This window comes from Hylobates moloch, unplaced genomic scaffold, assembly GCF_009828535.3.
Source record: "Hylobates moloch isolate HMO894 unplaced genomic scaffold, HMol_V3 SCAFFOLD_6, whole genome shotgun sequence".
Lineage (NCBI taxonomy): Eukaryota > Metazoa > Chordata > Mammalia > Primates > Hylobatidae > Hylobates > Hylobates moloch.
Genome location: NW_026652281.1, coordinates 76,917,287 through 76,931,698, shown reverse-complemented (window position 1 = coordinate 76,931,698; position 14,412 = coordinate 76,917,287). Strand labels below are relative to the sequence as shown.

Genomic DNA, 14,412 nt, shown 5'->3' with positions numbered 1-14,412 from the left:
TGTGAGGCACAATGTCATGTGCTGCAATGAACAGCATGTGAGGGATAGATCCTAAAATGGACTCAAGGTCATGGGCCGGGTGTGACTCACAGGGAGTAAGCCAAGGTCAAAGCAGACTTGGGGTCCTTGGCTTTAGCTAACACAAAGGTGAACCCTGGCTCACCCAACCCATGGGGCACAGAATGAGCAGTGGCAGCCAGCAGAGGTCCAACCACAGGCGACTGGTGGCAAGTGAGATTTATTTAAACAACGACATGTCAACAGGAACAGGAAGAGGAACATGTGCGACCACTGTAGTGACCGAGGCTTCTCAAGAATGTGGGATGAGACCTGTGGAAGAGGCCCGCCTACCGCTCAGGGAGCTCACAGGTCTCCTCCAGGAGGGCAAGTGGCTTCGGCTTCTGGCTCGGCATAAGCCTTTGACAGATTAAGAAGTTATCTCCTTCAGCCCTGAGGGGAGAGACACACAGACACCATTAGGAAACTCTGGTGGCCAGGAACAGAGGCCCCTAGAGGACCCCCAGTGACTGGCTCAGGGGCACCAGCCACACTGCTGACCACTGTAGCACCACCCTCCTGCTACATAAAATGAGGCTTCGCAAGGAAACAAAAGGTTGGGCAAGACTGTGTTTATGGGTGGTTTTAAAAGGATTAAGAAAGCATTATAACACTTTATGGACTGTCTGCAGTTAACGCCAAAAATCTACCCTTTATGTGCTGAACTTTGAGCAAAGGCAGATACAGATCTTCCACACACACAGACAAGCACTGATGTCCCAAAGCAGCCACGGGTCAGTGGGGACAAAATAAATTCCTGACATTAAAATGCTCAATATATTGTTCCTTTGTAAGAACTAGAGTTCACTTAAAAGTATTACAAATAATCTACATTTCCAAAAATATGGGAAAATTAATTCAGCCATAGTGACATAATACAATATTATAAAGCCATTACAATTATGCTCATTGAGCATTTTTAATCGCCGGGGGAAACGCTAATGTTATAATATTAAATTGAAAACACTTGAAATCAAAGTTGCATAAATATAAAAATTCAACTCAATATAAAAACAAAACACTATTTAGAAATAGAGAGGAAGGGGAAAGTCACAAGAGGTCATCTCTGACTGACAGGCATACAGGTGGATTTTCTTTGTCACACTTCTTAGAAGCTTTCAAGTTTCCTACTAAGAAGTATTTTTTAATATAATTAAGAGGAGGATAATATAAAAATACACCAATAAGTGACTTTTTTTTTTTCTGGAGACAGAGTCTCGCTCTGTTGCCCAGGCTGGAGTGCAGTGGTGCCATCTCAGCTCACTGCAACTTCTGCCTCCCGGGTTCAAGAGATTCTCCTGCCTCAGCCTCCCAAGTAGCTGGGACTACAGGCATGCGCCATCACGCCCAGCTAAATTTTGTATTTTTAGTAGAGATGGGATTTCACCATGTTGGCCAGGCTGGTTTCAAACTCCTGACCTCAGGTGATCCGCCTGCCTTAACCTCCCAAAGTGCTGGGATTACAGGCATAAGCCACTGCGCTCAGTTCACAATAAATGACTTTAAATCCAAAACAAATGTGCAAGCCAGGCACAGTGGCTCATGCCTATAATCCCAGCACTTTGGGAGGCTGAGCCAGGCAGATCACTTAAGGTCAGGAGTTGGAGACCAGCCTGGCCAACATGGTGAAACCCCACCTCTACTAAAAATACAGAAATTAGCTGGACATGGTGGTGGATGCCTGTAATCCCAACTACTCAGGAGGCTGAGGCAGGAGAATCACTTGAACCCAGGAGGCAGAGGTTGCAGTGAGACGAGATCATGCTACTGCACTCCAGTCTGGACAACGAGCAAGACTCCATCTCAAAAAAAAAAAAAAAAAAAAAAGCCAAAAAAAAAAACAAAACCAAACAAAATAAATGTGAAAGGATTGTGTGGGCTGAGTTGCATAGCTAGGCAAATCCATGGAATGACAAGTCCAAAGGGGCTGATTATCAGTCTCATGTCAACCTGGAATTTTTGCATAGGGAATGGTCCTTGGCTCTTGTCAAGTTCTGTTTCGGATCAGCTGCCTGCTTGTGATCGCATGTCATGTGGATTACATCTGCAGGAAGCCTGAAGGGCGGCTATTCCATTGAAGGCCAGAACTGGGATCTAAAGTGGCCTCCATCGGGCTGGAGAGACACTCAAAGCCTAACCACTGGGGGAAGCAAGCCCAGCAGGGGGCAGCTGAAAAGGAGCTGGACCAGGATGAAGGTAACAAGAAACAGAGATGGATCCACGCCTATTCCCCGTGGCCCTACTCAGCCACAGACAGGGATGTGCACCTTAATGAGAAGAGGGAAAATTCAGCCCCTAGCTGCATGGCTTTGTAAGCGAGATGTAACGATCTGTGCGTTTAACATCCAGTGAACCTGGTTGTAAGTGGATGGAAAAGACAAACGCTGGTTACTTTTCTGGAGTTTTTTAAACTCTCAAGCTCTTTTACCTTCCAGCTGCAGGAACTCCACAGTACATCTCTCAAGGGTTGTTTTGGGCTACATGGCTTAAACAGTTCTCTTGGTTTTTGTGCTATAAAAACACACAAGATATAACAGCAAGTTCTCTGGATATGCTCACAGATACATGTACATGATCCTCTAGTTCTTTCTGGGCCCAAAGTTCCAAATATAGCTTTCATTTTGAGAGGAAGAAAAGTTCCAGCCAGGCACAGTGGCTCATGCCTGTAATTCCAGCACTTTGGGAAGCTGAGGCAAGAGGATTGCTTGAGGCCAGGAATTATTTATTTATTTATTTATTTATTGAGACAGGGTTTCGCTCTTCTTGCCCGGGCTGGAGAGCAATGGTGCAGTCTCGGCTCACTGCAACCTCCACCTCCCGGGTACAAGTGATTCTCCTGCCTCAGTCTCCCAAGTAGCTGGGATTACAGGCGCCTGCCACCACGCCTGGCTATTTTTTTATTGTTTTCTATTTTTAGTAGAGACAGGGTTTCATCATGTTGGCCAAGCTGGTCTCAAACTCCTGACCTCAAGTGATCTGCCCGCCTCAGCCTCCCAAAGTGCTGGGATTACAGGCGTGAGACCCTGCGCCCAGCCTACTTGAGGCTGGGAATTCAAGACCAGCCTTAGAGAGACCTCTACAGAAAGTTAGCCAGGCTTCTGTAGTCCCAGCTACTCAGGAGGCAGGAGGATCGCTTGAGCCCGGGAATTGGAGGCTGCAATGAGCTATGACCGCACCCACTGCACTCTAGCCTGGGTGACAGAGCGAGACTCTGTCTCAAAACAAGAAAGAAGGGAGAGAGAGAGAGAGAAAGAGGGAAGACAAAAAAAGGAAAGAGAAAGGGAAAGAATAGGAAAAAGAAAAGTTCACTATTTCCAGGTCAAGGCAAGAGAAGTACAATCACGCACCGAGCTCATTTCCTCCTTTGGTTGCCCAGCAAAGGCAGTAATGCTGCATGAGCTGCTCCAGCAGCTCCATTTCATCCAGGAATTCAAGTGATTCTATCCTGTGGAAAGAATTAAAATAGAACAATGCAAGTGTCTGCATTGAAAATGAAGATCATGGCCCTTAGTTATGGATATGAAAAAATGTTTATGATAGAGTAAGTGGAAAGAAGAAGGCTATAAAATAGTAATTATGATATGGCTCCACTTTAATGTCTTTTCACTGAAAAGAAGAAAAAATACCATAAACAAAGTCAAAACACAAATGCCAAACTAGAAAGATATATTTGCAATTCAAGTGGCAAAGGGGTGAATTCCTTATTATATAAAGAGCTGTTAAACTTCAGTAAGAAAATCTAGTGGCAACTGGAGGAGACAGGCAGAGTAAATTGAAGCAGATTCATACTGTCAAAACAGGACACTATGCAGCCATTTTTAAAAATAGGGTAGGTCCATACGTATTAATATGCAATAACCTCCAAGACATATATATCATGGAATTTAAAAAGCAAGTTGAGTAATTTAAAAAGCAAGTAATGTGCACATTACACCACTCTCTATGTAAAGAAAAAGTGAGACAAATTTGTCTGTATATGTACAGACTTTTGGAAAATACAGAAGAAACTAGAAATGGTAGTTATCTCTTGAGAGAGAAGGTAGTAGACCAGTAGTGAGGAGGGTTGTTTTTACTCTATACTACTTTATTCTGGTTTTAAAAAAAATTATATGCATGTATGACTTTTCCAAAAAAGCCTTTTAAATGTAAACTTTTAAACATACATACACAGGTTGGGTGAAGTGCCTCATACCTGTAATCCCAGCACTTTGGGAGGCCATGGTGGGTGGATCTCCTGAGGTCAGGAGTTCGAGACCAGCCTGGCCAACATGGTGAAACCCCATCTCTACTAAAAATACAAAAATTATCCTGGCGTGGTGGTGCCCACCTGTAGTCACAGCTATTTGGGAGGCTGAGGCAGGAGAATTGCTTGAACCTGGGAGGCGGAGGTTGCAGTAAGCAGAGATAGCGCCACTGTACTCCAGCCTGGGCGACACAGTGAGACTCGGTCTCAAAAAAATAAAAATAAATAAATATATACACACACAGAGAAACACGCACAAACATATGGAAACAGATTTTTAAAAAAGTTTCTGTTTGCCAGGAGCAGTGGCTCACACCTCTAATGCCAGAGCTTTGGGAGGCCAAGGTGGGAGAATCACTTGAGGCCCGGAGTTTGAGACCAGCCTAGGCAACACAGCAAGACTCCATCTCTATCAAAAAAAAAAAAAAAAAAAAAAAAAAAAAAAGTTTCTGTCAAAATAGGTACACACTATGGAGGAAAAGTCAGGCATTTTAAAAAAGTATACAGAATGAAATAAAAAAAGAAACAGGATCCATACTCCTACTATTTACAATAGCCACTGCTAACATACGAGTCCTGCCAGTTGCCCAGGCCTTGTCTGTTATATGTGTGCACGTATGCACAGGTGTGAACACATGTGTGTCTGTGCATGTTTCTGTATTTGTGAGTTCATTCCCATCTTGGTATGCAGGCTTCAGGACCAAATCTGAAGTAAGAATGACTACACATAAAGTAATGTGGTTGCTTCCGAAGTCATTCTATCAGGAGACATCCAAAGCAGATCTGATACCAAGTTCTAGAAAAATCCAGTACCATACTGAAGGCTCCAGGATGGTTATTACCAAGTACAGCTATCAGGAGACACTACTAATTATTAAGCTGTTCACTAGAATGAGCGCTCCCAAGGGCAGGAATGTCTTTTGTCCTGTTTTGATCATTGCTGTATCCCTGGTGCTTAGAAAAGTGCCGGGCACACAGCAGACACTCAGCATTTGTTCAATGAACAGGCTCGCCTTAGACTTCCTATTATACTCCACAGTTTCCAGCAAAAGCAGATACAAACTACGTGCATTCACAGAGCTGGAAAGGCTGTTCGGCCTGGCATAGACAAAGGCCTTCCAATCTCCTTACCCGCCACCCCCGTGAGGGTTACACGCTGCTGTCTACAGAAGGTCCTGGAAATATGAGACAAATGACTGCCTGGAGGCAAGAGACTTTCCTTGTGGTTGATGCTAGTCAGAGGCTCCTTTCTGGGCATCTAGAAGCAGTGCCAGAGCATCCCCATTTCAGGGGCCAGATCAGGGATGTTCAAAACAGTTGTCTTGACATGCAGCAAATGAAAACCAGCCTGTGGGGAAGGATGCTTCTGGAAGAATCCAGGAAGCACTGACCTGATCACATGGAGACAGCACTTTCTCAAACCCTCTAGGCTTTCATTGCCAATTATTCATGTACATATTTGGGAAAAACAGTGATATGTCTAAATGTTAATAAGTTATATGGAAAAGCAAAGCCAAAAATTCTTCTCATGATCTTGTAAGAGACCAAAGGCTATTGATCTTAGGTCTCCAAAGGCAAGAAGGAAGCATGAATCAGGAAGCACAGAGTGATAACAAAAAAAAGAGCTGAAGTGCGCACTAGCGCTGTACACAGATGCACATTGGTGATGTTCTCTCCAGCGCTGTTTATAACAGGGAAATGAAAACATGATGAATAAACAAGACACCGCAACTAAATGCCCAGCTACAGACATTTTTAATTACTTAAAAATGATCATCAATATACTATATCTGCATAAATCAATATAAATACTATGTACCCTATTTTTTTTTTTGAGACAGAGTTTCACTCTTGTTGCCCAGGCCGGAGTGCAATGGTGCTACTTCGGCTCACTGCAACCTCCGCCTTCCAGGTTCAAGCAATTCTCCTGCCTCAGCCTCCCAAGTAGCTGGGATTACAGGCACCCGCCACCATGCCCAGCTAATTTTTTGTGTTTTTAGTAGAGACAGGGTTTCACCATGTTGGCCAGGCTGGTCTCGAACTCCTAACCTCGAACTCCTAACCTCAGGTGATCCACCTGCCTTGGCCTCCTAAAGTGCTGGGATTACAGGTGTGAGCCACTGCACCTGGCCCTATGTACCCTTAAATGGGATATGGCAACCCTCAATATTTTGATATGTAAAGGCAAATACAATCTATTGTTTTCAAAAAGGATGGTGGTTTACAGACCAGTATGTGTAGTATGAATCCACAGATTCAAAAAATAGAAATCTATGTATCAATAAATATTTATCTATCTAGGAAAAGAATATTCCCCAATATGCTAAGAACTGCTACCTCCCAGGTGTGACTACAGAACGGACAACTACTTTATACTTCATGCACTTTATAATGCTTGAGGAACTTTTTAGAATAACAAGCATAGATTTCCTTTATAATGGGGAGAAAAGTCCATTTAAAAATCCACCAGCCCCTTATACGTCCTTGAACAACATCATTTTCCTCCCTCTCCAAAGCAGAGATTATGTAAAATTTCCACTGCCAAGGTTGCTCTGGGAGTTTTCCAGGTGTCATTGCTTGTTTTCACTAAAATAATCAGTTTGGGCATAAGCCCTATCTCAGCTAATAGCTAATGAGTTACTTTCAGGCTGCTATCAGTGTTTAACTTGTTTCAAAATAGGTCTAGTTAGGGTCTTGTTGTTTTGTTTTTTTTTTTTTTTTTTTTGAGAAGCAGTCTTGCTCTGTCACACAGGCTGGACACAGTTGCACATCTCAGCTCACTGCAACCTCTGCCTCCTGGATTCAAGTAATTCTCCTGCCTCAGCCTCCCTAGTAGCTGGGATTACAGGCATGTGCCACCACACCTGGCTAATCTTTGTATTATTTATTTTATTTTTGGAGACAGAGTTTTGCTCTTTTGCCCAGGCTGGAGTGAAGTGGCACGATCTCAGCTCACTGCAACCTCCGCCCCCGCCCCAGGTTCAAGCGATTCTCCCAGCTCAGCCTCCCAAGTAGTTGGCATTATAAACGTGCACCACCCTGCCTGGCTAAGTTTTGTATTTTTAGTAGAAACAGGGTTTCACCATGTTGGCCAGGCCGGTCTCGAACTCCTGACCTGACCTCAAGTGATCTGCCCGCCTATGCCTCTCAAAGTGCTGGGATTACAGGTGTGAGCCACTGTGCCTGGCCTTGTTTTTTGTTTTTTAATGAAATCTCCACATATTGTTCTGTTTTTCTGCATGAAAGAATACAGGCAACCATGCCTTGAGTTCACAATGAATGCCCATCAAGCTGACGCTCGCCAACCCCATACCTGCTCACTTCAGCTCGAGGTAACCTGTTGTACAACTCCATCATGTCGACGGCCGATGCTGTTTCCCACCCATTCGACAGGAGCCGTTCTTTCTAAAATGTGCAACGAAGAGAAATGGAGAACTAGAGAACTACCAGGCACCGGCTTACAAATCTGAGACACTATTTTGTTTTAAAGAGACAAGGTCTCATTCTGTTGCCCAGGCTGAAGTGCAGTGGTGTGATCACAGCTCACTGCAGCCTTGACCTACTGGGCTCAAGCAATCCTCCCCGCTCTACCACCCAAGGTGCTGGGATGAGAGGTGTGAGCCAGTGCACTTGGTACTGAGATGCTCTTAAGCACACCAGACCTCCTCTGAGATGACTCCTTTCTCAAAAGCCCATCCTAGACCCTAATATCTTCTTTTAACTTTCCAACTTTCCATATTGAACAAGCATTGTTATAATGGGGGGAAGTTCACTAAAGTACTTCCAAAGAGAAATAAAGGAAGAACTTTTCTATGAGTGACAGTTTTTTAAAGCACTCTAATTGTTATGTGACAAAAGACATGTAAAAATGAACCTATTTATTTATTTAATTTTTTTTGAGATGGAGGCTCACTCTGTTGCCCAGGCTGGAGTACAGTAGCTTGATTTCAGCTCACTGCAACCTCCATCTCCCAGGTTCAAGCAAATCTCCTGCCTCAGTCTCCCAAGTAGCTGGGATTACAGGTGTGTGCCACCACACCCGGCTAATTTTTGTATTTTTAGTAGAGATGGGGTTTCACCATGTTGGCCAGGCTAGTCTCAAACTCCTGAACTCAGGTGATCCGCCTGCCTCAGTATCCCAAAGTGCTGGGATTATAGGTGTGAGCCACCGTGCCCGCCCAAAAAAATGAATCTATTTATATGGGGGCAGGGGTGGGAGGTGTTATGAGAAAAAATAAATGACTTTTTTAAAGGGGGGGGGCGTTAATATAGAGTCAAAGAGGTTTAAGGGACATATCAATCATCTACAAAGTGTGGACAATGTTTAAATCCTGAATCAAACACATCAACTATAAAAAAAAGGTTTTTTAAACAACTGGGGAAACTGAACATGAACTGGGCATTAAATGCTATGAAGGAGTTGTCAACTTGTATGATCTGTGAAATGGTATTATCATCATCCTGGGAGAAGAAAGTCCTTATTGGTAGGTGATTCGCATGCGTATTTAGGGGTGAAATCATGTGCTGTCTGGGATTTGCCTGAAAACATTCCAACATCAACAAAAAAATTGCGGGGAAATATAGGAAATAACACCGTTAAAATAAGAAATGCTGAAGTTAGGTGATGGGACGTGTGTGTTTATTTTACCATTCCCTCTACCTTTGTTTGAAAATTTGCGTAATACAAAGTCAAAATAATAGGGTGTAGGAAATGTAAATGTGTATTTTCTACACCAAGATGGTGAAACAGGACTTGGTCTTCCCAGCATCATGAACTAGTGGCCTACATGGAGGCTCAGCAGCCTATGCTGGCAGGCACTGAACAGGGCTTCTCCATGATCATATCTGCAAAGAAAGACCTTTATATATCTTGGTCGACTAACGGTCCAGATGGATGTACCAGTCCCTGCTCTCTGACCTGTGACTCTAATGACTTGCAGGTCTCCACTCCCGCCAGGTCACACTGGCGTCTCCGCAGGTTTTCAATCATGATCTGCCCAAACCGATCACCCATGTTCACCTAGGAGAGAAAGAGAAGGTAAGATATTACTCTAAGGGTTTCCTAAACATGCAAAATAAAATATCATCATCCTATTTTTAAGCAGTTGAGGCTGACGCTTGATGATGCCCACCCAGCATAGGAAAAGGACTGAGGGGCGGGCACCAGCACGGTGCTGGCGGGAGCATAAACTTGGGTAGCCCTGGAAGGGAAACTGGGCAGGATACAACCATTTTAAATGCTCAACTTGTGATCCACCAATTCCACCAAAAGCAATCTATCCTACAGACACACTCACACGTGTATGCTAAGATGCAAGAATGTTTATCACAGCATTAGGTATAATAGGAAGAATCTGGAAATAACTCAAGAATCTGGAAATAACTCCTGGCATGTTTGTACAATGAAATTATATATAGCCATGAAAACAGAGAAGGAAGACAGATATAGACATGAAATGACCTCTAGGGTAAACTCTTGAAAAGTGAAGTATAGAGGAATATGGATAGTATGAGCCCATCTGTCTTCAAGGAAAAAAAAAATCTCTCTATGTACATAGAAAAATTCTGGAATGTGGCAGCCTTGCTTCCCAGATTAGAGGACCAAAGTCTGGGGCAGGAGAGAGATTTACTTTTCCTTGTCTACCCTGTTGTATTTTTAATTTTTGTACTCTGCATGTGGTATTACTTTTTGAATTACAAAAACTAATCTAAAAAACCCAAAATTATATATGAAAAAGGCCAGGAAACAATATTAGTGTACACCATTGTAGTATATACACTATTGCTTTTTCAAAAACTCACCACTTTAGGCCAGGCATAGTGGCCATGTCTGTAATCTCAGCACTTTGGGAGGCTGAGGTGGGTGGATCACTTGAGGCCAGGAGTTCAGTACCAGCCTGGCCAACATGGTGAAACCCCATCCCCACTAAAAATACAAAAATCAGCCGGGCACAGTGGCACGTGCCTGTAATCCCAGCTACTCAGGAGGCTAAGGCAGGAGAATCACTTGAACCCGGGAGGCAGAGGCTGCAGTGAGCCGAGATTGCGCAACTGCACTCCAGCCTGGACAACAGAGCGAGACTCTGTCTAAAAAAAAAAAAAAAAAAAAAGGCTGGGCACGGTAGCTCACGCCTATAATCCCTGCACTTTGGGAGGCTGAGGCAGGCGGATCACTTGAGGTCAGGAGTTTGAGACCAGCCTGGCCAACATGGTGAAACCCTGTCTCTATTAAAAATACAAAATTAGCTGGGAATAGTGGCACACGCCTGTAATCCCAGTTACTCGGGAGGCTGAGGCAGGAGAATCTCTTGAACCTGGGAGGTGGAGGTTGCAATGAGCCAAGATCGTGCCACTGCACTCCAGCCTGGGTGACAGGGTGAGACTCCATCTCAAAACATAAATAAATAAGTTAATATATGTAAAACTCATAGAATAGTCCCTGCTATATAGTAAGCAAAATCTAAGAATTTGCTACCACTGCTTTAGAATTATTATTGAAATTATTATCATCCATGTAGTTTTGTCATCTTAAACTACTAATTAGAAAACAAGCTAAGCATGGTGGCTGATGCCTGTAGTCCCAGGGCTTTGGGAGACTGGGGTGGGAGAACTGCTTGAGGCCAGGAGTTTGAGACCAGCCTGGACAACATCGCAAGACCCCGTCTCTACCAAAACAAAAAAAAAAGTCGAGAGTGGTGGTGTGCACCCACAGTCTTAACTAACGGGAGACTAAGGTGGGAGGATCACTTGAGCCTGGGAGCTCAAGACTGCAGTGAGCTATGACGGCACCACTGCACTCCAGCCTGGGTGATAGAACGAGACCCTGTCTCTAAAAGACAAAAAAAAAAAAGGAAAAGCAAACAATGTAAAGCATGTGAGCAATTAATATATGGTTGTGAGGGTGCTGATCATTTTGTGTTAGTAAATTACTGAATTAACTTAAATGTTCATTATTCACCAGGTGAGGGTGGTGGGTGGGAGCAGAACCAGTCTAGGGACAGCTATGGACAACATTTTGAAAACTGACACATTCCCAGGTTTGCCCCAAAGTGACAAGATCTCTGGTCAGAATTCACTGAATCCATCATCTCTCATACGATGTTGAATAAAGACTTGTTCGACAAAAGAATACACATACTAAGGAAAGTGAAAGCAGCAGTACAAATCCAAAACATGTGGAGTATGGACAGTGGAATTTGTTTCCCCAGATGTGGTTATCCTGAAAGCAAAGATGGGTCTCCAGGATTTATTCACATCAAAAGAAAAGACCAGTGAAGCCAGCTTCCATTACATCCATCCATCAGGATGGAAGACAGAGTCTGAGGAGCGCTCCCAATTAAAGAGAGTGAAGGATGCAAAATCAACCAATCGAGAACCATCTACACAGGAACCTGGGCAGGAAGGGACCTGGGGAAGAGGTTGAGAGATCAAGGGCTAGCCCTAGATCTGTCCATAATTAAGTGACACTGGACAAGTCCCCTTATTGCTCTTATGTGTGATAAAATAAAAAAGAAAAGGAGATTTAAAAAATAAAACTGACCAACCTGGGCGACATGGCAAAACTCTGTCCCTACAAAAAAAATTTAAAAATTAGCTGGATGTGGTGGTGTGCACCTGTGATCCCAGCTACTTGGGAGGATGACCTGGCAGGATCATCTGAGCCCCCGGTCGAGGCTGCAGTAAGCCATGATCCCCACCACTGCACTCCAGCCTGGGTGATACAGTGAGACCCTATCTCAAACAAACAAATAAATAAAAAGCAATAAACAATAAAAACAGTGAGCGTGTATCAGTGCTTATCATGTGATAAGCCACGGACCAGCATCTCAGGAATCCCCATAATGTGGAGAGTGGGTATGATTTCTTTTTTTTGAGATGGCGTCTCGCTCTGTCACCCAGGCTGGAGTGCAGTGGTGCAGTCTCGGCTCACTGCAACCTCCGTCTCCCTGGTTCAAGCGATTCTCCTGCCTCAGCCTCCCAAGTAGCTGGGATTATAGGCGTCCACCACCATGCCTGGCTAATTTTTGTATTTTTTGTAGAGACAGAGTTTCACCATGTTGGCCAGTCTCGTCTCAAATCTCCTGACCTCAGGTGATCTGCCCTCCTCGGCCTCCCTAAAGTGCTGGGATCACATGTGTGAGCCACCATGCCCACCCAGTTCAAAACAAAGAACTGGGGCTCAGAGAACAAAAAATAGCTGATGCTTACTTACAGCTGGGCAACACTGTCAGTGCTTTTGGATACATTAACTCATTTATATCTCACAACAATGCTATGAAGTAGGGACTATTATTTTCAGATGAAGAAATAGGCACAGAGGGCCAGCCAGGCATGGTGGCTCATGCCTGTAATCCCAGCACTTCGGGTGACCGAGACGGACAGATCACTTGAGGTCATGAGTTCCACACCAGCCTGGCTAAAATGGTGAAACCCCATCTCTACTAAAAATACAAAATTAGCCGGGTGTGATAGTGCACACCTGTGATCCCAGCTACTTGGAAGGCTGAGGCAGGAGAATTGCTTGAACCCAGGAAGTGGAGGTTGCAGTGAGCCGAGAGTGTGCCGTTGCACTCCAGCCTGGGCAATAAGAGTGAAACTCTGGCTCAAAAAGAAAAGAAAGAAAGAAAGAAACAGGCACAGAGGGGTTATGTAAATTGCCCAGGTCACACAGCAGGAATGCCCACCTCCGGAGAATGGACTCCCAATCATTAAGCTGTGCTGCCTAAGGTCACATAGCTGAGCACAAGCCAGGGCCAGGATTCAACCCAAGCTATTCTAAAGCTCTAAAGCAGAACTTTTTCTGCAATAAATCAGAAGAAGTAGACAGGCAGCTGGTAAATCATACATGGTAATTTTAGAAATTAGAATATTTTACATTAAAATCCTACATTTCCAACTTCTTTCAAAAATCAGGAGTTCTGGCAGCTCTAGGCTCACATGCCTACATGATAACAACTGGCTGTAAATGGGCAGTGGCCACTCCTGTGAGATGGGACGTGGGTGCTCCGTTTCACCACAGTCCCCAAACCCTATACTACTACACCTGGCTGACTTCCTCCACTGACACCACTTGCCTGTCCCTGACAGCATCTGAGTTGCTACCCCCGAAACGCTGGTAGCCAAAATCCCCTTCCTCATGTTCTATGACTCCATGGTACATGTAATGATAAAAATAAGAACTTGAAAAACTTTTGTAAAGGCTAAGACAGAAGTTCTAATAACTCTGGCTAAAAGTCTGCAGGAGGTCAAGAGGTCAGGAATACTAAGGTTGGTGAATAAAGGAGGTATGTGAGAAGCTGGAGGCAGAAGAAAAAGAATAAGAGAAGTTATCCTAAGGGTGCTGGGAGAGGGAAGCCACCACGGGGATCCTGTATGGAATCCAGTTCTCCTGTGCTTCCTTTTACCTGTTCGTAGTTTATGAACATGGCTGTCTCAAAACTGTTGGCTGCCCACTTCAGGAGGTTTGCGGACTGCTCTGGAGTCATGTAAACCAGCACACATTCAGCTATCAGGAGTGTTGGCAATCTTAAAGAGAAGAAAAAAAAGGCACATAAATTTGTTATCATCAAGTCAGGACCCTCTAATTGTACACATGTTGCGTACTGGTGGGGCGGTCCATGCCCCAGGGAAATCAGAAGGCCTGAGCAAGCACAGCCCCAGTCAGGACAGGAATACATGTGGAATACCATCACAATCCAAGCTTTCTACTGTGAAAACGTGAGCAGTGAGCAATGATTTGTGTGGCAATGAAAACATGTTGAGCATGTGTGGTGGATTATAAAAATGGTTTCAAGTTCTCCCCTGCTGTGTACTCACACCATGCCAACATAACACGGCAGCTTCCCCCATTTGAGTGGTGTTTATTCTTCTACCCCTGGAATCTAGGCTGGTCATGAAACTTTTGCTTTGGTCAACAGGACAGTAGCAAAATGATGCAAGCAGAAGCTTTAAAGTCACTTGCACATTGGTGCTTGCTCTCTTGCTGCACCTGGAAACCTGAAACCACTGTGTGAAGGAACCCAAGCTAGCCTGCTATAGGAGGAGAAGACCTGTGGAAGAGAAGAAGGCATCCCAACTGACAGCCAGCCAGACTCTAGCTGGCCTGCCCACTG

The 14,412-nt window shown here is 44.3% G+C and overlaps 1 protein-coding gene across 1 annotated transcript in view; it reads right to left on the bottom strand.

Moving 5' to 3' along the window:
• Nucleotides 1–219: 219 nt before the first annotated feature.
• LCMT1 (leucine carboxyl methyltransferase 1) overlaps nt 220–14,412 on the bottom strand; it is a 70,422-nt gene continuing 56,229 nt past the window's right edge. The window contains exons 7-11 of the mRNA XM_032157163.2: nt 13,705–13,825; nt 9,219–9,320; nt 7,614–7,705; nt 3,405–3,502; nt 220–450 (exon numbers count right to left, since the gene is read on the bottom strand). Coding sequence (XP_032013054.1) covers nt 428–450; nt 3,405–3,502; nt 7,614–7,705; nt 9,219–9,320; nt 13,705–13,825 — 436 coding nt within the window. The 3' untranslated portion in view covers nt 220–427. The remainder of the gene's footprint in view (nt 451–3,404; nt 3,503–7,613; nt 7,706–9,218; nt 9,321–13,704; nt 13,826–14,412) is intronic.